This window comes from Mesoplodon densirostris, chromosome 9 (assembly GCF_025265405.1).
Source record: "Mesoplodon densirostris isolate mMesDen1 chromosome 9, mMesDen1 primary haplotype, whole genome shotgun sequence".
NCBI lineage: Eukaryota > Metazoa > Chordata > Mammalia > Artiodactyla > Ziphiidae > Mesoplodon > Mesoplodon densirostris.
The window spans coordinates 25,507,557-25,535,144 of record NC_082669.1 but is presented as its reverse complement, the minus strand read 5'-3'; the positions used below and the strand labels follow the sequence as shown (position 1 = coordinate 25,535,144).

General features: G+C 41.0%; 1 protein-coding gene across 1 annotated transcript in view; it reads right to left on the bottom strand.

The window, feature by feature from the left end:
• The window catches only part of STK17A (serine/threonine kinase 17a), a 43,294-nt gene extending 34,659 nt beyond the window's left edge, over positions 1–8,635 (bottom strand). The window contains exon 1 of the mRNA XM_060108053.1: positions 8,301–8,635. Coding sequence (XP_059964036.1) covers positions 8,301–8,500 — 200 coding nt within the window. The 5' untranslated portion in view covers positions 8,501–8,635. The remainder of the gene's footprint in view (positions 1–8,300) is intronic.
• Between the last annotated feature and the right edge of the window lie 18,953 nt (positions 8,636–27,588).

Sequence of the window (27,588 nt, the reverse complement as noted above, 5' to 3'; positions counted from 1 at the left end):
CAGAACAAAGTTCTCTGTGTTCAACAGAAATGTGAAAGACTTTTCCAGATTACTAGAGAGATTAAACAATAAACTATGCATTACAGACTAACACCTCTTTTTATTTTACGCCACAAAATCATTAGGCTAATAACATCTCCACTGAATTTTAAAAAGTTCCTAATGATCTTTGGATTCCTTTAAGGAAGAGAAGAAAATCATCAATGGTTTGATTTTTTATACTTATATTTCTGAAGTTTCAAAAGAAGAGAAAAAAGAGAAAGCCTATTTTGTAAAAAAACTGACCAACATAATTGACAACAAGCGTCTTGCTATTAAATTAGAAATGGCTGGGTTGAACTACCCTCAAAGTACTCCCACATGAAACACATAGATATCTATTGCTACCATACCTAACATTCAAGGCAACAGTACTGCGTAGTAGTAAAATACTACTTCTTACCTATCTGGCCTGAAGGTATATTTCCAAAGACCAGACACTCAACAGAGAAAAGGATCCCACAGGTCACTAACCTGTGAACTCTGGGAATCCTTGCTACAGAAGAACCATTGCTTATTTCAGGGGCCAGAGGCAAACACAGGGGAGAGGCCTAAACTTACCTGATGTCTGTGGCCAGGCACCCATTTCTTTGGGTCACCACAGTAGGTCCCACGGCTCTCCTCCCACTCCAATCACTACTCTTGACACCACCTTTGTTTTCGAGGAAGCATTCCTCATGGCTGCAGGTCTACCCTTTTCTTTCCCCCATATCACACACTATACTGGGAGTGGGCAAACTTTTCTGTAAAGGGCCAGACAGCAAATATTTTTGGTTTTGCTGGCCAGACAGTCTGATCACTACTGTTCAAGTCTGCTGTTGTAGAGTGAAAGCAGCTGGAGACAACAGGTAAATGAATGGGGGTGGCTGGGTTTAAAAAAAAACCACTTTACCAACACAAAATGTGAATTTCACATAGTTTCCATGTCATTAAATATGACTTTTCTTTTGACTTTTTTCAATCATTTAAAAATGTAAAAATCATTCTATATAGCTGGCGAGCTTTACAAAAACAGGCAGCCAGCAGTAGGCTGCCAACCCGTGCACTATTCCACGCTGAAGAAAACTCTTCTGCCATTCTGATACTGCACACCACTGAAACTGACAGCAAGGCAGCAGATCACAAGGGTTTGAGGAAACGCGCACTGCCTTCATCTCTGAATGACTGGGAGGGGAGCCCTTAAAACTCCTCAGAGTCAGAAGATGAAACGAGGTTTCCGGGAACTGTTCTTTCTGTAGAGCCACGGCAGCACACAGAACTGTGAGACTCAGCCGTCAAGGTGGGGGGTCCTAGTGAACACACTAAGAATGAACACTGTCCCAGTGTCCCTAAATTCCACACCCACAGGGGCTCTAGTATGCATGCTTTACCACAACTTCATGGTAAAAACTGTGATTGTACCTCAACTCTAAGGTACTGAGGGCTCTCCAAAGCATGAAATAAATAACGTTTCTCTGACACCGGGGGTCACAGTTACATGCAGAGGCTTGAGACTGATGAGCTTCAAAGGGCACCATCTACTTTCTTTGTTGACTTGCCCGAAATTCTTCCCAGATTACATCGTTGTTACAGTTTTCGGAGCTCTTCACTCATTTCACAAACATCTATAGTTCACTATTATACACTAAACTGAGAACTCAGATTTTCATTACTCATTTTTTTGGGGGGGGTGGAATATCAGAAATGAATACATTTCAGAACTCAATGATAACCCATTCCAGGGTGGTAAGAAAGGAAGGATAAACAATGATAACAACAGGAAGTGACATTTTGAGTCAGACCCACCAGTCTAAGCTTCCTCAGAACAAGGACTGGGCTTTACCAGGGCCCAACGGGTAGAGCTTGGGAAGGCACAGTGGGGATCTGTAGGCAGGTATGACATGCTAAGGAGTTTGTGCTTTATTTCTCAGGGTAAAAATGGGCACCTATGAGAATTTTTTAAGTAAGGTAAATGTTTTAAAAGGTAGGTCTGAGAGTTATTGTGAAGTGTTAACTAGAAACTAGGGAAGCCAAGAAAATAATTCAAGGTAAGGGGTCTGAAAGTACCAGCAGTGGAGGCTGGGAAGAGAGAATGCATTTACAAGACATTCAAGGTCAAGATCCGTGAGCACTTCCTGACATGCTGAGTTGCAGGCAGAGATGAGGGCAGAAGGGAAAGGTGGAAGTGGAAGATGACTTGGAGTTTTTTAACCTGGGTACTGGGTGATGTGGTACCATCCACTGAGAGGAAGATTAGAAGAATGATAACGGATTTGCGGGGGCGGGGGCGAGGGAGGGGGAGTGTGTTAGGTTTTGGATGGGAGAAGTTTGAGGTGCTTTTCTCTGTAAAGAGAACTTCATTTACTAGATGGATTCCAAATATAAGTTCCAGTGTTGGGCTGCCACACAAAGGTGAACAGGTAATACAATATATAAGATTCAGGCAAAGATAAAAAACTGTAGATGCTAATTTGAGTGGTATATAGAAGAAGCAAAATCAAAGTGACCTCTGAGGTTCCAGGTTTGATTCTATAATAGATTACAGTAAAGTGCTTTGTTTCTCCCTGTATTCTATTAAAGTTGGTCTGACATATTAGAATTTGTTGCCCTAAGACTGTCTCCTTGGCTGGAGGATGAGTTCCAGGAACCTGGCCTCTTATTCATCTTTGCATCTCCATGTATAGAGCCCCGCACATGGCAGGTGCTCAAATATGACATCAGATAACACCTTGAGTACATACACTGTTCATGCTATTTTGTTAAAGAAAAGTTCTATGGCAACTTAACCTCATAAGGTTTAATATTTTAACCACAATGGACTACTTGCCTTTCTCTTTTTCATTGAAATTTTTCTGCACTGTGCTTATTTGTTTTCTTGCCAATGGCTGGAGTATCTTTCATCACTGCTAGTAGTAAAATTCCACCCGTTCTTTCAGGCCCAGCTCAAATGTTATTTTCCCCATAAGATTTTCCCATGTGGCATGTCAGCTTGCCTATAAAGGGAGTAGTGACTGATTTGTTAGACTTGGGAATAATTTCCAGAGCCTACCAAAGAGCCTTATGTGCTCAATATGCAAGTACAGTATTTGCTTAATAGCACTGGGGTTATGCCTTAAGTGCAAAGAAGTTACGTTCAAGAAAGACCTAGAAAAGATCTGTCTTCCTTACCTCTGAAAGGAAAACAACAAAAAACAAACTATCTGCTGACCCTAAGTGTAAAAATCAGTGAGTCCATCAGATCAGACATTGACATAAGTGACAAGAACAGGTAAGGCTTTAAAAGCCAGACTCAGTTTTAAATTCTGCCTGGTAACTGTAATCTTGGGCACTTTGCTCAAGCTTTCTGAGTCTTAGATTGCTCACCTGTAAAATGAGGTTGATGGCACTAAGCTCGCAGGGTAGTGAACACTAAACAAAATGACATCTCCAAAGTGTGTAGCATCCAGCAAATGATCAGTAATCAGTACACAGCAGCTATTTTTATTGTTTGGGGCATTAATTTCAGATCTATGATAATTTGTAAAAAAAAATAATCATACAGAACAGAGGAGTTTTGGAGGTGATCTAATTTGAACTCTCTACTTGATGCATAAATTCCCTCTATAAGTCGGGTTCCTTCTTCCCTTCCTGAACAGGTGAATCAATGACTGTAGCTACTTAACTTTCTAATGCACTTGGTTCAATAATCAGATTTTATAAAAGTTTGTTATTGTAGTTTTGTAAAGAGGCTGAAATTCATTAAATCCTTAAGTTTATGTACTTTCTAACTTTAATTTTTATTTTATGTTGGACTATAGTTGAGGGTTTATGTATTTTAAATTAAGATTTTACTTTTAACACTGTAAGCCCCAACTTTTCAAAATTAAAACAGTTGACTTAATGAAGCATCTGCCTGAGAGCAGGAGCCATATTTCCTAAGTAATGTCTGCTGCTGAATCACAAACATAGCCAACTGTTTTTACCCATCCAAAAATATTGGATTATCCAAAATTGGAAATATTTTTCAAACTAATTTTAAACTGCCAAGAAATTTTAAATAACAGTTTTCCTAAAACAAGGTGCAATTTCTACATGGATAGTATTATTTAACAAGGGTCTTTATTTCTAAAGAAACTACAGCTTACAATTTATGACATATGCTTAAGTAGCTATAAGGTACTAAACCTGAAGCCATTACCTACAGACAGGAATCTAGGTAAAGGACACCCACCTCCTGAAACACATCCACCTGTGCATCCCCTTCGAACATCCTCGAACATCCTCTAATTCTCTGATAAAAATCCTTCCTTGTTTCTGTTACTCCCAACCGCTCTGAGGATAATGAGGTAGGACGTCCCTGTCTACCATAAGGCCCAGCTGAGACAGGCTGGGACCTGGGACCCTTCACCTGAGTGCTTGCACCTGGACAAACATCTCCTCAAGCCATAGAATACAAAGAAACTCTAAGGGACTAAGAACAATTGCACGCATGCGCAGGTGTGGTCATTTATGAACAATAAGATACAAAAAAGCCACAGACCAACTGCCACTTCTGAGAAGCTGCGAGCAAAAGGGCTGCATGCGATCCCTGCACACAGCACCAGCAAGGGGGTGAGCAGAGCACCGAAGCCTCCCTTCGACCCCGACCTAGCCATCGGCCCCCACCCTCACCCCATCGAGGGGACCAGCTCCGATCCGCCCCCCCCCCCCCACTTTGGGGAGCGAGCAAGGGCACCTGCTTCTTGTTTTCGTTCCTTCCTGCTGCAGCACGGAGTCCCAGTAGAGCCTTGCCTGGAATGCTCCTCTGGCCTCTTATCCATTGCTATTGATTAAAGAGTCCAAGGACCCAGGTGGAACCGGGGAGGGAAGCATATGACACCGAAGCTGGGCAGGGTTTGCTCCAATTTGGAACTCATTAACCTGTCCTCTCATAAAAACGATGGGAAATTGCTTTAGCCACAAGATAGACTACGGATTGTTCTTTGAGAAACATCTGTGGTATAAATGGAAGTGATTTCAGAGAGTCCCAGCTCAGGTGATTCTCACAAGACTCAATCTATCTGTGTCTCGATTTTCTCATCCGAAAAAGGGGACTTCCCAAACCTGCTTGTGATGAGAAGTAAATGAGATCATGCAAGTGAAAGCACCTGTAAAACTGTATAGCCCCTATACATTTATGAAGGACCCGTTCCAGCAGAGAACTCAGATTTATACCTTTTTCCCCCCCACAGGAAACATCAACTACGAGTATGTAATAATATAAAAAACAAAAGATGTTCTTTTGGCTTTAAAGGTCTCTTTTTTCTTAAGATAAAATGTATGAGTATGTCAAAAAAGGTTCAAGTTGAGGACTAGCCAAATCATTTGATGTGGAATTAGTATAATTTAAAATTCCTGGAAACATTTTTCTGTTCCTACACTATCGGTTAGAACTCGAGAAGTCAACACTTTGAAAAAAATTCTCAGAACTCAAGGTCATGGCTCCTGTGCCTCGCGTCGTTACTGTGGTTTCCACTGGCACCTGTCCTGCCTCAGAGAAAGGTAACAAGCCTCAGGAATAATAAGTCAAGCTTCCAGCAATAAAAGCAAATTTTACATCACATATTTACCCACATTTAGGTTGCCATGGACTCTGCTGGAGATATGAAAGAAATGTGACATTTCTTAAAATAATCAACATTACATACTTTCATTACTATGGAATCAATATCGACCATTTAAAATGTCTTCTCCAAACAACCACTGCACTGAAAGCTTTATATTTCTGTAAGATAAAATAATGGGAACTCCCAAAAGAACTGTTTCTGTGTTTGAACAGTTAGCTCTTCACACCTCTTCAACATTTTCCACTAAATGAAAGGCCATAGAACAAAATGAATAGATCTTTGTTTCTCATACCACATCGTTAAAATACAACATGAGTAATTTTTAAGTTCTGTATCAGCATGAGATCGATTCGTTGTATCAGAAATGCAACCAGAGTTAAGAGTTGGAAAAAGATGCAACTTTTCTATCTTACTACAGAAAGGAATACACATAAACACACTTCATTATGTCAAAACTAAAACAAACAGGCAAAACTTATAAACCTTAAACAAAGAGAGCTTCTAACACAAAACAGCTTTTACTTCCTGAGACTTCTGAACAGTTTTCTTGTCTTTTGGAATGAGGTTTTAGTACTTTTGCAACAGACGAAGTATTTTGAGGTCGTGCACGTTTTCCTGTTTTTGCCTTTTGGTTACATGTAAAATACCATTCACTGAGCTACACAATGAATTGCATTTTTTGAGTGCACCCCGGAAGCTAAGTACAGCCTTTATGCTACAGATGTTTTTAATTTATTTAGTTCTCTCAACAACTCTATGAGGCTATCAATGGTTAGGTAATTTCCTCAGGTGCACGTAACTAGTAAGTAAAGAGCCAAGACTCAACTGACCCCAAAGTCCATGTTCCTGACCCCTGCATTACACTTCTCCGTGATGAAAAGAGAATCAAAAAGAAACAAATACATTCGTTTTCTTTTTCAGTTTTAGGCTCTCATATCAAGTATCTATCTAACTTCATTGTTCTGCTGCTTCAGGAATTACTACTTATGTAAAGAAATTTATATAAGAAGAGATATGTAGAAGACGTCATAACCTTCAAACAAACACACTTTATAGGCGAGCTAATTTTATAACAGAGAGAGTAAAATGAAAGTTGAAACATTCCCGGAGGAATTGTCACACAGCTGGTAGGGCGCAAATCAACTTTTTTTCAGATTAAATCATTTATCGCAAAGTCTACAAGACAGTGCTTGCCACCTGAAGACATTTCAGTTTTGTAATATGTTCTCGTTTTGTGGAATGAAGCCAGACAACCAAACAACGGAGAGTCCTAGTGTTCCTTCTTCAAGAAATCAGGGTTACTTCAGAATGTCTGGAATTTTGACCAATTAGAACACCTACATGAGTCAGTAGCTGTTTACCTCTTCCTTTGTCATAAAGTGTGCACAGGTCAAGTTAATTAGCGCCTAGCACAGTGAAGTAAAGCTTGTCCCAGAAAGATGTTTCTCCTTGTAACATTTGGAATAAATAAGACACTTTTAAGGTAGGTTTCCTCGCCAAAAAAACTATTTCTAAAAGTTACCTTAATATTTGTAAGGCAGCTTGTTTTTAACATTGTAATCACTGTTACAAGGACTTCGTTTTCCAAGAGCCCCAGGTGAAGGCTGTTATAATTGTCAGGCCCTTTCCCCATTACAACATGGTGCGGTTTTGCAACCATGTGCTATGTGCCAGGCCCAGTGGCTTGTGCTTTACAGCCACCGCATCTTCACGACACCTCTGACGGAGACACTGTCACTATGTTGATTTTATGGGTGGGAAACGAGAGGCTGGGGCGTCTAAGTCACCGTCCAAAGGCACACAGAGCAAGCAGAGTGGGGATCTGAGCTCGGGTCTGGCCCCAAAGCCTGTGCTTTTGACAACTTCTCCAAACTATTCTCAAGGAAAAAGGGAGTCGGTCCCCAAACCCCTATCACACTCTTGGACCCCTCTTCAACGTACAAGATGTAAAGGATCCAAACAGCCTCCACCTTGTGCAATTTTAAAGAGAGACCGAGTTCTAAGCCCTCCCGACCCCTACAGAGCAAGAGTGGGGAGGGGAAGAGAAGGCAAGGGCCGGTTTTCAGCAGAGAAAGAGTCAGACGAGGGCCCGGAGCCCACAAGTGAAACCGATATGAACTTAAATGGCGCAGGGACCTCAACATTTCAGAACGAAAGCAGCACAAACCCAAGAAACCGCAACTGAAGTCAGCAGGAGGCGGCTGACACAAGTCCGCCCAGCGCTGGTGCAAAGGAAGCTGTCACGCTCGGCGTTCTGCTCTCTGCTCTGTCACAGCCGCAGAGGGAGAAGCAGGAACCCACAAGTTCCAGGGGCAAAACCAGAGCTGCCTTCACACCTCTGCTCTGGCTTCAGACTCGCCGCCGCGGGTAAAGGTTCGCAGCGTGGTTCCCACGCCGTCTCGTTAAGTTACCGAGCCAAGGACCACAGAGGCCGAAAGGCCCGGAGCAGAGGAAGGGGTCAAGGTTCTCGGGGACCCGAGCGGGAGACTTTCTCACGGCCGCTACCCAGGGTACAGCACACGCCGGCGGAGCGCGTCGGCTCGGCGGACGCGGCGCGCGCAAGGGTGGCCGGGGGGGGCCCTACCGCCCTAATCGCCGCCCGCACCCAGGTCTGTGCCCGGTTCCGGCGCGCTATCTGCCCCCGCCGGCCTCCCGCACTTATCTGCTCCCCGCCCGCCCGGCCCTCGCCCGCCTCACCTGCCCAGCGCCCGGCCCGGGCTCAGGCTGTAGGCATCCTGGAAGGGCTCGGTGCACACCGCGGTGCGGATCTCCGTCAGCAGCCCGCGAGGCGGGGGCGGCAGCCGGCGCGGTGTGCTCAGACCCCGGCCGACGCGACCCGAGCCGGGGGCGGCGGCCGGGGAAGAGCCGCCGCTGCCCGGCCTCTCCAGAGGAATCATGGCGCTCGGGCGCTCTTTCGTTCCGGCCGCCCGGCTCGCTCGGAGCTGCCAGCGGGTCACGGCCCCGCCTCCAGCTACCTCGAGAACGTCTGAGGAGACCAACCGCTCTCCCCAGCTCCGCGCACAGAATGCCGCCAGCTGCCTCCCGGCCGCCCGCCTTCTAGTCGTCTGGTCCCGCCCCGCTCGGCCCTGCCCCGCCCCTCCCCTCGGCCCCCGCTGAGCTTCCGCGGGGCCGGAGCGCCGCGTGCCTCACGCGCGCCCTCTGCAGCAGAGGGGGAGAAGGTGCAGCCTGGCGGGCGGCCTGGGGGTGGGCCCGGGCAGTCTGCAGGCGACCAACAGCACCACCCTTCTAGCTGGAGGACCCATTGCATCAGCCAGTTACGCACCTGCTGAGCATTAGAGAGTTGCAAACCTGAGCCCTCCGTTAATCAAAGGCGTAGGAGCTGCCAGCCAGAGCTTCACGATCCCTTCCCTTGGGCGGGTCAGGAGGGGCGATGAGACTCAGGTCAGGGCTGCTGTACAGCACGCGGAAGCTGCCCCGGGCAGCTGGTTCCTTCCCACGTTGAGAGGAGGACGTGGAGGCAAGAGGTGGATAAATATTTTTAAGCTCCCACACCAGCCCTATGAAACAGGCACTATTATACTGTCTGCAGTCTTCTCTATATTTAACTTTCGAGGTGCTCTCATCCGGTCTTGTGGCTTTAATTACATCCGTATGCTCATGACTACAAAATTTTTATCTCCAGCTTCCAACCATTCTCTGAACTTCGGACTCATATATTCAAGTACACACTTGGCATCACCAGTTAGATGCCAAATTAGCATCTCAAACGAAACGAGCAAAAGTCAGGTCCTGATCATCCATCACAAACGCACTCCTGCCCAGTTTCCCCACCTCGGTAAATGTAGCTCCATCCTTCTGGTGGTTCAGGGCAACAACCTTGGCGTCAGCACTGACTCCTCTCTTTCTCTCATACCCTCATCCAATTTATAAGTAAATCCTCTTGGCTTTACCTTCGAAATATATCCAGAATCATTTCCACATGACCACCATTAGCATTATCTCTTGTCTGGATTATTGTGATAACTCGCTACCTGGATTGCCTGCTTCCATCCTTCTCCCTCCCCAATTCCACACAGTTTGTTTTCAAGGCAACCAGAGTGATCTTTTAAAAATCTAAATCAGATCATGTCACTGCTCTGCTTGGAGTTTTGTGATGATGAGCTAGTCTACTTGTGATCAATACTCTCACTGAGAAATATTAGAAAAAAATTTAGAACAGTCCTCTACTTGAAACATCAGAGAGTTTCAAAAGCAGCAAGAACTTGGATGACTAAGATCCTGGAAAGAAGGACAGCCCAGAATGGCGCCAGTTTCCCACGAGGCATTTGAAAATTCCAAAGCAGTGACTGAAAGGGTGAGAAAATAAGGAGGACTTTAGGCATCTCACCAGGCGGGGGAGATGAAATATTGGAGTTTAGGACCTACTAAGGAGAAAGAGCTGGTAAACACACTAGACTTGCCGTTGGCACCCCAGAGTGCTACATCCTAGGAGCATCGGTAAAAAGGAAATAGACCAGCCCTCCCAAGGACTGAAGAACAGCTCCAAAATGCGATAGTAAATCCCCTCTGGAGAAAAACACAATCATCCAGAGCCACACATTATCTGTACAGTATTTCATACACAATGTCTGGCACATTTAAAAATGTTAAAAGGGGCACACAAAAAGAATTATCTTAAAAACTAAGAGGAAAAGACAGAAAACAGACATAAGCAAGCAGGAGATCAAGATACTGAATCTTTTTTTTTTTTTTTTTTTTTTTGCGGTACGCGGGCCTCTCACTGTTGTGACCTCTCCCGTTGCGGAGCACAGGCTCCGGACGCGCAGGCTCAGCGGCCATGGCTCACGGGCCCAGCCGCTCCACGGTATGTGGGATCCTCCCAGACTGGGGTGCAAACCCGTGTCCCCTGCATCGGCAGGTGGACTCTCAACCACTGCGCCACCAGGGAAGCCCAATATACTGAATCTTAAAGACAGCTTTTTGAATAATTCTGTTTCATATCTTCAAGAAATTAAATGACAAGATAGAGAATTTCAGCATAGAACTGAGAACTCCAAAGAAGAATAAAATGGACTTTGTAGAATTGGGGGGAAAAACCCCATAAACTAAAACTATGACTGAATAGGGATGGGTTTAATAACAGATTTGATACAACTTAAGAGAAAATTAGTGAACCTGATTAGTGAACTTAATAGGTCAAAAATTATGCAAAATGAAACATGAGATAAGAGGACATAATGTTCAGAAAAGAGAATATAGTAAGTCTCCTACATATGAATGAATTCCGTTCCAAGAGCAGGTTCGTAAGTCCAATTTGTTCCTAAGTCCAACAAAGTTAGCCCAGGTACCCAACTAACACAATCGGCTACATAGTAGTATACTGTAATAGGTTTATAATGCTTTTCACACAAATAATACATAAAAAACAAACAAAACATAAAGAAAACATTTCAATCTTACAGTACAGTACCTTGAAAAGTACAGTAGTACAGCACAACAGCTGGCATCCAGGGACTGGCATCAAGTGAACAGGCAAGAAGAGTTACTCACTGGAGTGGGGAGAGGAGGTGGGAGATGGTAGAGCTGAAGGATCGTCAGCAACAGGAGTCAGAGGGAAAGCTGCAATGTCACTCACGCCTGACGTGGATGGCACAGGTTCAGGTTCCTTGCTGGATTCAATTGTATCTATTCTCTTGAAAAAATAATCCAGTGATGTCTGGGTAGTAGCTCTTTTTTCCTCATCACAGATGACATGGTAACACTGGAATGCATTCTGAACGGCTGCTGCAACCTTCGTGTACCGTTCTACGTTTGGGTCCTGTGCCTCAAAAAGTAACGGTGCCTCCTCAAATAAAGAAAATCCCCTTGTCATTTCCTGAGTCGTGAATCTCAGCAGTATCAGCTACAGCACTGTTGCTTTTACACTTACTCCTGGATGTCCTGGGCTTGAAATAAAGATACTGTACTACTGTAGTCTATACAGTACTGTACAGTAAAGTACACAAAAGCACAACCACTTGTAGAGGATGCACGCACATGACAATGTATGCCAGACAGGTGAACTAACTTACGTGATTGGACATGTGAACGCACGTTTGCATCTTTGAAAGTTCGCAACTTGAAGGTTCGTGTGTAGGGGACTTACTGTAAAGCACGTAAGGTATGTGTTAAAATGTTCTAACACACATGTAATTGAAGCATCAGAAGGAGAGGGGAGAGGAAAAAAAAGAAGCAATAGTTTAAAGGATAGTGGCCAGGAATTTTTCAAAACGAATGAAAGACAACAACTCACAGAATCAAGAAACGTTGTGAATATCAGCAGGATTTCAAGCAAAGAAAACCACACCTAGGCAGATCACAGTAGACTACTGAGAATTAAAGACAAAGAGAAAGATCTTCAAAAAAAATAGGCACAGGAAGCAGATATATTACCTGCAATAGAGCAACAGTAAGATCAAGAGCGTATTCTCAAGACAAATTGGAAGCCTAAAGACCTTCAGATAGCTTCAAAATACTAAAAGAAATTAGGTGCTGATGTAGATTATATACTACCCAGTAAAAAATATTCTTCAAAATTGAAAGTAAAATACAGGCATTTTTATGACAAACATTAAGATCATCAGCTGACCTACATTAAAGGAAATTCTAAAAGGAGTTTTTTAGGTAGATAGAAAATAATCCCAGATAAAATTGTGGAGATGTCTGAAGGGATGCAGAAGAACGAAGGGATTAAGCCGTGGCTAGATATAAATAAAATAGGAACTGTATAGAACAATAAGAAAATAAAAAGTAATTTTAAAGGGACAAATATAATAAACTCATATCAAATGTTTAAATTTGCTAGAAGTCAAAGAAATTATAAATTAACCAATGGGGCCATAAAAAGAAATGAAGTTGAACTATTTGTAGTGAGGTGGTTGGACCTAGAGTCTGTCATACAGAGTGAAGTAAGTCAGAAAGTCAAAAACAAATACCGTATGCTAACACATACATATGGAACCTAAAAAAAAAAAAAAGTTTCCGATGAACCTAGGGGTAGGACAGGAACAAAGACACAGATGTAGAGAATGGACTTAAGGACATGGGGAGGGGGAAAGGTAAGCTGGGACGAAGTGAGAGAGTGACATGGACATATATACACTACCAAACGTAAAATAGCTAGCTAGAGGGAAGCAGCCGCGTAGCATAGGGAGATCAGCTTGGTGCTTTGTGACCACCTAGAGGGGTGGGATAGGGAGGGTGGGAGGGAGAAGCAAGAGGGAGGAGATATGGGGATATAGGTATATGTATAGCTGATTCACTTTGTTATACAGCAGAAACTAACACAACATTGTAAAGCAATTATACTCCAATAAAGATGTTTAAAAAATTAAAAAATAATTAACCAATGGGGTTCCATTTTTGCGAGTCAAATTAGCAAAACATTTTAAGGTAATTCAATGCCCATCACTAGTGATGATGGATGGAAAGACAGGAAGAATAAAAACATAAGTGCTTTTTATTTCCTTCTTTTGTTCTAATCTGTGTTTTTCTGCACTTTTCCAAGAACTCAGATATCACTATCTATAGGGTATCTAACCTCATTCTACCAGAGTAAGAGTCTGGTCTCCCTGCTTCCATATCAACCTGAACTTATCTTTATCAAACTGCGATCTAAGTGTATAATTCTCTATTTTCCTAGTTAGAGAGGACAGAGACCATTTATTTCTGTATCTCAGTGTATATAAGTGAAACTCCATAAATATTGATGAATAAATGTGGTTGAATTGAATATGCAACACTCTAAATGTCTCTCTGTAGGAAATAATTAAATGAATTATGATATATTTACTTGATATGTCATTATGCAATAGTTTCACAGGGATTAATCACACCACCCTATACTTGTTTTGCAATGATAGCTATAAAAAAGAATGATTCAAAATTGTTTCTATTGTATATATACTTTTAAAGTGCGTTGAAAAGAGGTGACATGGCATTAGCACTCTAATAGTGATTCTTTTTGAGGTATGTGACTATTGTTGAGTAATTTTCTTTTATATTTTGTATTTCCAAATGTCTTTAGATGATTATATTACTTCTATAACTAAACTAAGTGAAAAAAATTTTAAGCTTTGTTTTTAAAATAAACATTCCATAGTCCAGCCATCCAGGCATGGACTATGGGTTATTATTATTATTTTTAACATCTTCGTTGGAGTATAATTGCTTTACATTGTTGTGTTAGTCGCTGCCGTATAACAAAGTGAATCAGCTATACATATACATGTACCCCCATATCCCCTCCCTCTTGCGTTTCTCTCCCACCCTCCCTATCCCACCCCCCTGTGCTATGCGGCTGCTTCCCACTAGCTATCTATTTTACATTTGGTAGTGTATATATGTCAATGCCACTATTTTAAACACAACTCACACCTACCCAGCTGATCCTATCTTTCCATCTACTGATGAGGGATTAAATCACATTCTCTTTCTCCTACTTCAAATTGAAGCTTGTTGTATGTCCAAACTTCGATTATTTTTTAAATACCAGAGCACTGTCTGGGAAATTATGTGTAAGTTACAGATCTAAGCTCTCTGAGGATGAATATGCGTTTGAGATCAGCATTTCAGATAAACAACATAATTTCCTTTGACTTCTGCTGTTAAAGAAGATCGATTTGTACTTCTCATTTGGGTGCTAAAATTAGCATTTAGGTCAGATGTAAGACTGGACTCTAACCTTTCACTAACCTTTCACTAATTCTTTCATTTTTCAGAATTTAGCTTAGGAAGGAGCAACTCACTAGGGTCATCTCTTCTCTCTTTTCCTTTGCCATTTAGCCTTTCTAAATAAGGTTGACATATGAGAGAATGACAATTGTTCTACCAGAGTTATCAAAGATAACTTTGGGGAGAGGATTTATTGTGATACTAAATACAAATTTACACACATTTGAGGGTTCAGATTTGAAAGCACATGGATCTGAGAGAACATAAGTGAAGCAGCTACAGCATGTCATTCAATAGCTGTTCAGTGAATGTTGTGGAATCTAATGAAATGATCAGCTAACACACTTTGAAATATTGATAAGTGGGCAACTCAATTCCCAGGTTAAAACTTTCTATATGACTTCTGAGGTGTTTATCGATTAAGAAAACTAAATATCTTAATAAATGTAGACGAGCTAATGAAAAGCATAACAAATATTTTCATGAATTGAATGAAATTGTCTGCAATTCTGTGTTTTACAGTGCAAACTCTAAAAGGAGCATGTCGGCTCAAGAGAGAAAATGTGGATCCACTTCAGATTGGTTGAAAATGTAATATAATTGGTATTTCATCGACTGTAATGTTTGGAGTTTTGAATTATTATTATGCAAAATACATAACAGATTGATGGAAATCTTTTTTTTTTTTTTTTTTTTTTTTGCGGTACGCGGGCCTCTCACTGTTGTGGCCTCTCCCATTGCGGAGCACAGGCTCCGGACCCGCAGGCTCAGCGGCCATGGCTCACGGGCCAAGCCGCTCCGCGGCATGTGGGATCTTCCCGGACCGGGGCACGAACCCGTGTCCCCTGCGTCTGCAGGCGGACTCTCAACCACTGCTCCACCAGGGAAGCCCTGATGGAAATCTTTGAGCAAGAGGCAACAGCATCATCAAAAGAGCCTACACATCTAAGGAAGCATCAGCAGCACAGGAGCCTAGAATCCCGTCTCCTACCTTCTCATTTAAACACTCATGAAGAAGATGCCTAGAGGAAATAACCACATGAGCTCTAGAAAATAAAAGGGGGAAGAAAATCAATCTTAGTGTGGACTCTAGGTTTAGTTTCTATGATTTACAGTTCTGAGGTCTGAAGATACAGAGTAGAAAACAAGATTAATGGGCATGCTCACAGAATCATTTCTGATGATCTCCTCTTGGGAAATGAGAGTAAAGTTCAGCCTTTTATATTCTGCAAAGACTCTGGAAACAGAAGTAATTATTTTCTACTGGACTGGCCTTTACTGGCCTGACATAGGAATGCTTTAATTCCTAAATTCTGTTTCCTATGCAAGGTGGTTCAGCCAGACATAACATTTATTAATTCCCTAATGTATTCTAGGCACTGTTTTTAAAAATTTACCTGTATTTTCTTGAGGCCTCAAAATAACACCATCTTGATCTGTAGATTAAACACAATCCCAATCAAAATCCCAAAGAAGTATCTTGTGGATACTGGCAAACTGATTCTAAAGTTCATATGGAGATGCAAAAGACTCAGAATAGCTAACGCAATATTGAAGGAAAAGAACAAAGTCAGAGGACTGACACTACCCAACTTCAAGACAAACTATAAAGCTATAGCAATCAAGACAGTGTGGTACCCACTGACTATCTATTTTACATTTGGTAGTGTATATATGTCCATGCCACTCTCTCACTCGGTGCTTTGTGTCCACCTATAGGGGTGGCATAGGGAGGGTGGGAGGGAGGGAGACGCAAGAGGGAAGAGATATGGGAACATATGTATATGTATAACTGATTCACTTTGTTATAAAGCAGAAACTAACACACCACTGTAAAGCAATTATACTCCAATAAAGATGTAAAAAAAAATGCCCAAGTGGAAGGGGAAATTATAAATAAATGATGGTCCAACCACAAAAAAAAAAAAAAAAAAAAAAAAGACAGTGTGTCACTGGTGACATTAGCAATATGGTGGAGGGCGAGGTTCCCAGCCCACATTTCCTGGGATCCAGGAAGGAGGTTGTGAAACCTCAGTGGAGCCCAGGACTGAGGAGGGCCACCTTGAGAAGACAGGCTCGTGTACCAGTGGCAGGCCTGCTGACCACGGTCCCAGCTGTGGCACAGAAGCGGCCCTGTTCCTCTGTGGACTTGACTTTAACCTTCACTTATTTGTCCTTCAATGCTTGTCCTTTCTTTATACAGTTCTGAGTTCCTGACCTATATTATTTTCCTTTTCTCTAAAGCCTTTCATTTTTCTTTTTTTAAGATTTATTTATTTATTTATTTATTTTTGTCTGCGTTGGTTCTTCGTTGCTGCACGTGGACTTTCTCTGGTTGTGGCGAGTGGGGGCTACTCTTCTTTGTGGTGTGTGGGCTTCTCATTGCGGTGGCTTCTCCTGTTGTGGAGCACGGGTTCTAGGGCACATGGGCTTCAGTAGTTGTGGCACGTGGGCTCAGTAGTTGTGGCTCGCAGACTCTAGAACACAGGCTCAGTAGTTGTGGCGCACGGGCTTAGTTGCTCCGCGGCATGTGGGATCTTCCCGGACCAGGGCTTGAACCCGTGTGCCCTGCATTGGCAGGCGGATTCTTAACCACTGTGTCACCAGGGAAGCCCTTCTCCTTCACTTTTGAAGGATAATTTGCAGGGTACAGAATTCTAGGTTGGTGGATTTTTTTCTGTCACCACTTCAAACATTTCACTCTACTCTTAATTTCTGAGGAGAAATTGGATGTAATTCTTATCATTGTTCCTCTATAGTTAAGGTGTTTTTTCCTTCTGGCTACTTCCAGGATCTTTTATCTTTGGTTTTCTGTAATTTCAAAATGATATGCCTAAGTGTAATTTATTTATTTATTTGCATTTATCCTGCTTTGGTTCTCTGAACTTCTTGGATCTGTGGTTTGGTCTGATATGAAATTGGGGGAAACTTTATAGTCATCACTGTTTCAAATATGTCTTCTATTCCTTTTTCCCTTCTCCTTCTGGTGTTGCCATTACACACATGACATCTTTTTTAGTTGTCCCACAGACCTTGGATATTGTTTAGCTTTTTCTGGTCTTTGTTCTCTTTGTTTTTCAGTTTTGGAGGTTACTGTTGAGATATCCTCAATTTCAGAGATTCTTTCCTTAGCACGTCTAGTCTATTAATCAGCCCATAAAAGGCATTCTTCATTTCTGTTACATTGTGTTTGATCTCTAGCATTTCTTTTTCGTTCTTAGGATTTTCATCTCTCTGCTTACATTGCCCATCTGTTCTTGTATGTTGTCTACTTTATCCATTAGACCCTTAGCATAGTAATCATAGTTGTTTTAACTTCCCAGTCTGGTAATTCCAACGCCTTTGCCATGTCTGGTTCTAATGCTTGCTTTGTCTCTTCAAATAGTGTTTTTGTTTTTTTTTCTTCTAGTATGTCTAGTAATTTTTTTCTTGATAACTAGACATGAGGTGGTGTAAAAGGAAGTGCTGCAAATGGGCCTTTAGTCACGTGGTGGTGAGGTGTGGGGCAAGGGGAAGCATTCTACAGTCTCATGATCAGGTTTCAGTCTTTTAGTGAGCCTGTGCCTCTCTGGACTGTGAACTTCACAAGTGTTGCTTTGTTTTTTTCTCCCTCCTTAGGTGGGGGAGTATGACTAGAGTAAGCTGGAGTTTGGTATTTCCCGTTTCTGAAGTCAGTTAGGCTCTGGAAAGACCCCAGTGGGTTAGGGTCTGTTTAACTAGTTTCCCCTGTAGGCTGGCCTTGTTAAGAAGAACGAAGTGCTCTGGCATGTTTCAGAATGGCTCCTTTTCCCCTCTCCCTGCCAGAAGCTTGAGGGTATTTTTCTCTGATATTTGCTGTGGGAAGCTGGTTGAACTGGAAATAAGTCTCACAAGATTGTGGAGACCTCCCTATGATTGTGGGGTCCTCCTGGAGTTTTTAACTCTCAGATTTGTTCACATTGAGTTTCCAGCAATTGCTCGATTACAGTTCAGCATTTCCTCCTCCAGCACTGGCTCCTGTGGCAATTTCTGAGAGTTCTGGCAATTTCTCTGCTCCGATAAGCCAAGACTCCCTGTATCTGTCCGTCTGCCTCTCCAATCTTGTGGGCTCCGTTTGACCCTGTGTCTTCCCCTCTCTTATGGAGCCAAGAAGAGTTGAGCTTTCAGTCTGTTTCTGCTTTTTATGAGTTGTTAGGACAAAATGATGACTTACAAGCTCCTTACATGAGGAAACGGAAACTGAAAGTCTTATTAATTTTTTATACCCTGTATGAAATTCATTCATTTATTCAAGAAATATCCAGTGATTAAATTTGATTAATTAACTAAATTAATTCATTACATTGATATTTAGCCAAAACTGTTTTAGGCCTTGGTGTTATAAGGGTAAACAAAACAACAGCCCTGCTTCTCTGGAATTTACATTCTTATGGAGGAGGCACAATAAACAAATAGAGATATAAGTCAGGTAGAGATAAGTGGTATAAAAAAACATGAAACAAGAAAATGAGGTTGGGAGGGTCTGGAGACTGTGCTTCAGATTTGTTGAACAGAAAAAGGGTCTCTGGGAAGGTGAAAGATGGAGAGCGACCTAAATGGAGAGAGGGAGAGAACCTTGCATACACACAGGGGAAGAGAATTCCGAGCAGAGTAAATCATGACTGCAAAGGCTCTAGGGTGTTAGGGTGTTTGGGTGTTTGGCTGGGAGAGAGAGCTAAGATATAAGCAAAGTAGCCAGAGGCATGTCACGTAGGGATTTATACACTGATGGGAAACCATTGGAGGGCTTTATCTGGGGAGCGTTGTAATTTAACATGTTTTATACGGACTATTCTCACTACAGTGTGGAGGATAGACTGTAGGGTGGTGAATTGGATCCAGGAAGGCCAGCTAGGAGACTGTGACAATAATACAGATGAGAAATCACTGTGGGTTGGACTAAGGGAGGCGGCAATGGAATTGGTGAAAAGCAATAGAAATTCTTTCCAGGTAGGTCCAGCAAGAATTGCTGGTGGATTAGATGAAGAGCTTGAGAGAAGGATCTCTTTTTGCAGTTTCTCTGAATCCTGGGTCAGGTATGTGTATAGCTCCATCATGAAAGGAGCCATCACTTTCAACAGGTCACCAACATTCTTGAGGCAGCTTCTAGTTTGTTCTCATGGGTTTCAGTTCATCCTTGTGAGCTTCCTTTGTCCTGGTTCTCCCCTGCTGCAGATCTGGCTTCTCTTCCTGATTCAGACCAACCATTGTCTGCAGAAGCTTCCATAGATTTATTCACCAGCCCCACAGCTGTGTAAGGTCCAGCCCTATAATAAAGTCCTTATTCTGTATCATTCAGAGTGACTTTACTTCCCTGATCAAAACCTTAACTGATACAAGTTTGATCTGTTTTTCAGCCCAGTGAATAGAGATGTTCATGGGCCAGTTGGATATGAAGTCTAAGAGATGTTTTAGCGATATTCATGAGTCGTGAGTATCTAGTGTTTTGTTATAATCGTGTGGTAAATAATTTTTAAAACTATTGGCTTCTAATTACATTGCATTGTGGTCAGAGAATGTGGGACTATGGCTTCTTTGGCATTTATTGAGACATTGTCTATAATCTTATTGATTTATTTAGGAAATGCTTTTGTGCTTGGAAAGAATGCGTATTTTCTGCTTGTTGGGTAAAGGTTTTTATGGGTATCTACACAATAGGTAGGATGTGGATATCCATAAAATCCTTAATAACTCTTAAAAATGAAGACAAAAGAATTTTAGCTGAATATTGTTGGGGGGTAAGACGGTCATTACATATTTGTAAAATAAGTAAGTCACCAAGGAGACCCAACCATCATTAACTTATATACACATAATACATAGCCTCAAAATAAATGAAGCTTACTGAATTACAAATTCAAGAATTTTGATTTATAAATTATTTATAAAATTGACCAAAACAAATTAATAACAATAATTAACAAACCAAATCATATTTATATGTTTCTATACCAAGGAAACAAACTATATTTCTTATAACAAAAACAAATTTGAATGACATTGATTAAGCACCTACACATCAACTTTTTGGAAGCTGAGGCTCAGTGTTCTCAGGGTAGAAGTTCAGCGTTCTTATCTCAACCTAATAGTTTAATCTACAAAATAAATATCAACTGAGCAATATTTGTTTGTACCATATAATTATGACAAAACTAATTTTATAAACAAATATATGAAAAATATAGATTCACTTATTTTAGAAGCTATAGCTTTCAAGTGCATGAGCTGCTACACTTTTTCATATGTTAAATACTTAAAGGAAGAGTTCAAGTGGCTTGTTCCAGCAAAAAAAAAAAAAAAAGGCAAAGACACAGTATTGTTCTTTTCATACCTGTTTTTCCAAAGTTTATAATCTGCCATCCCTGATTTACATATTTTATTTCTTCTCTGTCTGAACATTTCAAAGTACTTACTTTATGCCTCTTTTAGATTGCAGTAGTATTTCAATTTCCCCTTGTTCATTCTATCTGGCAGTTCCTCATGTATTTTATAATTTTTTGTTGATGAGCTCATATAAATATGCCAATTTCTCTTCTCGCTTCAGCATCATTATTAATTTAAATTAAACAGTGGCCACCATGCATAACAAGGTTAAACCAAACTTTCAATGCTTGGTTTCAAAAGTTATCCCAGAAAGGAAAGGATGCCTAATGGTCTTTGAATCTGTTATCTATTGCCACCATAACAATGTACAACAATCATAAAATATCACTGGCATGTAAACATGTCTCAGCTGGAGTTTGGCTGGGTGGCTTTCATGATCTTGGCTGTTTGTCCAAATACCTGGGGGTCAACTGGCTGTTGGTTGATCTAGCCTGGTCTCAGCTGGGCTCCCCGTTTCTCATCCTCCTCTTACACCGGGCATGCACTCCTCCCGACAGGAGAGCAGCAAGAGAGAGAAGTCAAGCTCAATTGTGCAAATACTTTAGAAGCCTCTGCTTGCAGTATGTTGGCCAAAGCAGGTAGGTCAGAATGCTTGGATCCCAGTAGGAGGTGACAGCAGAGTTAGGAGTGTGGAAAGGGGTGTGGCTATAGGGAGGGGTGATGAATTCCATTTTATGATCTACTATAATCTTAGAAAAGAGATAGTCCCCATTGGTATTTAATTTTTTCCACCAAAGGAATAAGCTTGAAAGAAGAGAATCTCTTTTTATGGGCAAATATAAAAGTTTGGATAAAAGTCGTGACCCAATTTTTATTACATTTAAAAAATAATAGGTAACACAACATTGTAAATCAACTATACTTCAATTAAAAAAAAGTAATAGGAATTATGTAACTATAAAGGCAAAAAGAAAACTCTATAACGTACACTCCTTGGAATAAAATGAAAATAAAATGGAAAAGAAATACAAGTTCTTGGGCATAGAGGAGATGGCTAATGAAACAAGTTTTAACACTAACTCGCTCAGAGTTTCCAGACATTAAAAAAATCTCTATGTTCTCCCAGCTCTTCAAGATGCGAAGGTTTTAAGGCTGATTTACTCACTTCTAGGCCCTTCTCTGTTTGTTTACTGTTTCAGGAAGAACAACATGTTTCCCTCTCGGTGATAAACCTAAATTATTTCCCCCAATTTTATACATGCTCAAATCCTGCCGCCATTATAAACACATTTCTGTCTGACTTTCCTCTCCAGCAGAGCCAATGGCTTCTGTTCCCTTTCCCCATAGCATTTTGCTTATTTATTATTATTATTTTACAAGGACATCACATCTTACTCAGGCTGGGTTGCGGAATGGGAGAGGGACTATGCATATTAAAAACAGGGGCCAAATCTCAAATGAAGGGGAAGAATGCAGTGTTATTTGCTGGAGGATGGACTCCCTGAGGGCAAAGACTCCTAAGCACAGGATCCAGCATGTAATAAACATTCAAAAAATGCTTAAAGGAATGAAGGTGGTGGGTAGTGGTGGTTGAGTGCTTGGACTCTGGAGCCAAGCTCCTTGTTCAAATCTTGGCCAAACATTTACTTTGGGCAAATTAACTTCTCTGTTTCAGTTTTTTTTTTTTTTTTCAGCTTTGGATGGGGATATAAATGTAGCTAAGGCAATACTGGGTTGGCCAAAAATTGCCTTCAGTTTTTAAGTAAAAATAAAAGACACATTTTTCATTTTCACCAAGAACTTTATTGAACAACGTATTCACCCTTTTGTTCCACTACCTTCTGCCAGTTTTTCAGGCAACTTCATAGTTCCGTCTTCCCAAAACTTTTAATCTTTTTGAGCAAAGAACTGTTCCAGGTGCCTTTTACAGTCTTCCAGAGAACTAAAATTTTTTCCATTAAGAGAATTTCGTGAAGACCGAAATAAATGGAAATCCGAAGGTCCGATGTCTGGTCAATACGGTGGATGAATCAGAACTCCCCAGCCAAGCTGTAACAGTTTTTGCCTGGTCATCAAAGAAACATGCAGTCTTGCGTTATCCTGATGGAAGATTATGCATTTTGTGTTGGCTAATTCTGGACGCTTTTCGTCAAGTGCTGCTTTCAGTTGGTCTAACTGGGAGCAGTATTTGTTGGAATTAATAGTTTGGTTTTCCGGAAGGAGCTCATAATAGAGGACTCCCTTCCAATCCCACCATAAACACAAAATCACTTTCTTTGGATGAAGACCGGCCTTTGGTGTGGTTGGTGGTGGTTCATTTCACTGGCACCACGATCTCTTCCATTCCACATTGTTGTACAGTATCCACTTTTCATCGCCCATCACAATTTGTTTTAAAAATGGAACGTTTTCAATACGTTTAAGTAGAGAATCGCATGTGGAAATACGGTCAAGAAGGTTTTTCTCACTTAACTTATGTGGAACCCAAACATTAAAACGATGAACATAACCAAGCTGGTACAAATGATTTCCAACGCTTGATTTGGATATTTTGAGTACGTTGGCTATCTCTCGCGTGGTATAACATTGATTGTTCTCAATTAATGTCTCAGTTTGATCGCTATCAACTGGTCTACCCGACCGTGGAGCATCATCTCCAGCAAGAAATCTCCAGCATGAAACTTCGCAAACCACTTTTGACATGTTCGATCAGTCATAGCACCTTCTCCATATGTTGCATAAATCTTTTTGTGTGTTTTAGTTGTGTTTTTTCCTTTCTTGAAATAATAAAGCATAATATGCCAAAAACGTTGCTTCCATCTTCAATATTAAAATGGCTACACAAAAATTCACCAATTTTGATAAGTCTTTTTTAAAATGCATGCTGATATGATGGCTGTCACATAAAATCTAACAAAATTCTTTCAAATGAAGTTAAAGACAACTAAGTTCTCCTAGAGCCATCTTATGGAAAAAACTGAATGAACCTTTTGGCCAACCCAATACATGAAAAGCACCAGTTCTTTTATTTAAGTAGTGAAAAATTTACTGTGATCCCAGTCATCTTCATTAATCCATTGATTAAACAGATACTATAATTTTAGTTTTTTTAAAAAAGTGGATCTTTTATTTTTAAAATTTATTTATTTATTGTCCATGCTGTGAGGCTTGAAGGATCTTAGTTCCCCGACCAGGGATTGAACCCAGGTCATCAGCAGTGAAAGTACAAAGTCCTAACCACTGGACCACCAGGGAATTTCCTGTAATATTAATTATTGATTTACTATATTAATCTATTTTATTTTTTATTGTAGATAAGGCATTTCTATTTTATTTAAATACTACAAAATGATCATAAAAATGTTTTAATGTTTACTTTTGAGAAAAGCAAAAACAATAAGAATTTAGCTGGGAAGGGACTAATAGAACTTGGTCATTATTTTTATTAAAAAAATTTTTAAATTGAAATATAGTTGATTAAACTATTTTAAATAGCAGTAACTTATAGGTAGCAATTTTATTCCTTCCATGATTATTATTATTGCAATTAAAAAGCCTTCAGTAAATTTGTGGTGAATCGTGTGGTTCTAAGTATGATAGCTTTTATTATTATTACTATTACTATTGGGGCTGATGACACTGATTAGTGTGGCAGGAAGGAGGATGGTATGGATTGAATTGTATCCTCCAAAGAAGCTGGTTGGAGTCCTAACTTCCAGTACCTCAGAATGTGACCTTGTTTGGAGTTAGGGTCTTTATAAAGGTAATCAAGTTACAAAATGAGATCACAGGGTGGGTTCTAAGGCAATATGACTGGTGTCCTTATATAAAGGGGAAATTTGAACACAGACACACAGACACACACAAACACACAGAAGGCAAGAACATTACCCGAGGATGAAGGCAGAGATCTCCAAGCCAAGGGACGCCAAAGACTGCCAGCAAACCACTGGAATCTGGAAGAGAGGGAGGGAACAAATTCTCTCTTTCAGCCTCAGAAGGAACCAACCCCACCACCTTGATCTTGGACTTCTAGCTGTGTTTAAGCCACTCCCTTTGTAGTCCTTTGTTATACTATACTTTGTTATACAGCAAACTCATACAGAGGGTGAATACACATTAGCTGTGGATTCCTGGCATCCCCTATGGACCCAGGTGGATCTTGGTTCCCTTTCTTCTACCCTCCTGGCAAATTTCCTAATAGTTATGCCAGGTCCAGAGGCCCAGGACCCCAAGGGATAGTCTGTGACAGGGCATACCTTCTGTCCCCAAGATTAAGCTTAGTGGCTTGAGCAAATCACCTCTCCTGGTCTCAGATTCCTTGTTTCCAAGATAAACTAGTCAGACAAAAGTATCTAAGGGTCTGTTCCCAGCTATAAACGTGATAATTCCTGTGGCACTGATAAAGGTTTGCCTGACTTTCCAGAACTCCCTTCATTTATTCTGCTAGAGAACAATCCTCTATAAACATATTTAAACCACATCTTGAATATAAGATATAATGTCAATTTTTTTTTTACAGTATATAATTAATGAGTGGTCAGCACAGTGTATTGGAAAAGTATGGCCATAGAAATCAGGAGATCTGAAATTTAATTTTGATTTCAGAATAATGATCAGATTAAAACACAAGATAATATTATCTACTCCTCTTTGTCAATTATGGTCTAAGATAATTTTTTTTCTTATATCTTAAGAGAAAAATTATTTTCAGTTTGAATGAGTCTCACGTAAACCCAACATGGGTATAAAAATGCAACAGTGAGACTTCTCAGGTTTTTCCTTCTCTCAATTCTACCCATACTTCTTTTCTAATAATAAAATATTTTTTCTCAAAGAATAAATCAGCTTCTGACCACCCAGTGAGAGCCACATGGTTTTCTTTTTTTTTTTTTTTTTTTGCGGTACGCGGGCCTCTCACTGTTGTGGCCTCTCCCGTTGCGGAGCACAGGCTCCAGACGCGCAGGCCCAGCGGCCACGGCCCACAGGCCCAGCCGCTCCGCAGCATGCAGGATCCTCCCGGACCGGGGCACGAACCCGCGTCCCCTGCATCAGCAGGCAGACTCCCAACCACTGCGCCACCAGGGAAGCCTTACATGGTTTTCTTTTTGAGACTTGGAAGGAGGTAATAAGGAGAGAATATCATTGTGGTATTTGCCATTGGACTCAACACTTTTGCCTAGAGCTAAGCCTTGTCTTAGGGTCACACCGGGTGTCAGGCTGTGGCCCAAAGCCTTTGTAGAAGCATCTCAAACAGGGAGGAATTCAACAAGCCAGTGTATGCCTGATTTGATATAAAGCACACTCACAAAATCCCATAGTTTGTGTGCCGTTCTAATAGGCATACACCAGGGACTTGTTACAAAAGTTGTCCCTTTATTTGTGGATTTGTAAGCACATTACTTACACTTTTTTGATAAATAATCTTCCCGGGGAGTACTTACCATAGCAGCTGGTAGTCTTCTGTGTTGTTTCATTGCGTACACCCGGCATGAGCATGATGCAAACTGTTATGCATGACCCTAGCCTTCTCTTTGCAATAAGGAGCACACACAATGCCATACCAAAGTGTTTATTGACATTCCTTGAAGGTGGCAGGATGGAAGAGATAGCTCGGCCTGAGTATTACGTGACATTTCTCTTGTCAATATAAGCAAAATCAACCCAAGAACAAGGACTTCTGCTATTGACTAAAACAAAGACTTTGAACAAAATCGTTATAGACATTTCCTTAGGTAAATTGGAAGCTTCAGGAAGTAGGTTAATGGAACAATATTTACTCTAAATATTACCTCTAGGCACCTTTTTTTCTACCAGAACAAAGGGACTACATGTCACTAACAGGAAAATAACACTTTCTCTTTTGGACTTTACGATGGCTGGAACATCCATCCCAGATTTTGATGATATAGTATTGCAGTAGTTTTAAGAATGAACACTGAAGTACATAATAATAATAATAAAGCACCACATTTGTTATGTAAATTTCTAACTACTTTCATGTGAAAGTGTTTCATCTTGACTGGGAAAACATTTGTGGGAACTGAGAAATTTTCTGAACCCAAATTTGGGACACATGGTTTGACACACAGACTGATGGTGCCACAGATGTAACATTAGAACTGTTCTGGAAGGTCCAGCTCATGGGCTGGCCACACAAATGCACTTACTGTTAAAGTACACATGGTCATGTATTAGAAGAGAAAAAGATTGAGATTCTGCATATTTAAAGCCTGCCAACAAATCATATAACACTTTTTCTTAATTTTCTCACTGAATGACAATCGTGATAGCAGTAAAAAATTTTCACAACCACGGTAAATTTATAGACATAGGGATGACAAAGAAATGAGTAGTTTTATAGTACTTCTCCTGATTCTGCAGAATCCATTTCTGTTTTTAGGATTATCACCTTCATATGATAGAATAAAATGGGATATCCATGAAATTATCATAAATACTTCATAGTATTTTTGAAGCATTTTTCTAATGGAAGCATAAGTATTCTCTTATTTATTGTTCTTATTTGTCTCCCAATCAAAGGTAATACACTCTTACTAAAAATAGCTCTAGGGCTTCCCTTATGGCGCAGTGGTTGAGTCTGCCTGCCAATGCAGGGGACACGGGTTCGAGCCCTGGTCCAGGAAGATCCCACATGCCATGGAGCAGCTGGGCCCGTGTGCCACAACTATTGAGCCTGTGCACCACAACTACTGAAGCCTGTGCGCCTAGAGCCTGTGCTCCACAACAAGAGAAGCCACCACAATGAGAAGCCTGCGCACCTCAACGAAGAGTAGCCCCCGCTCGCCACAACTAGAGAAAGCCCACGCACAGCAACAAAGACCCAATGCAGCCAAAAATAAAATAAATTTAAAAAAATAGCTCTAAAAGATCTTGTTTTAGGGAAATAGTGGTTTATAAATGATTAATTTTATACTATGCCTCCATGGAGAAAACTAATACTTTAAGT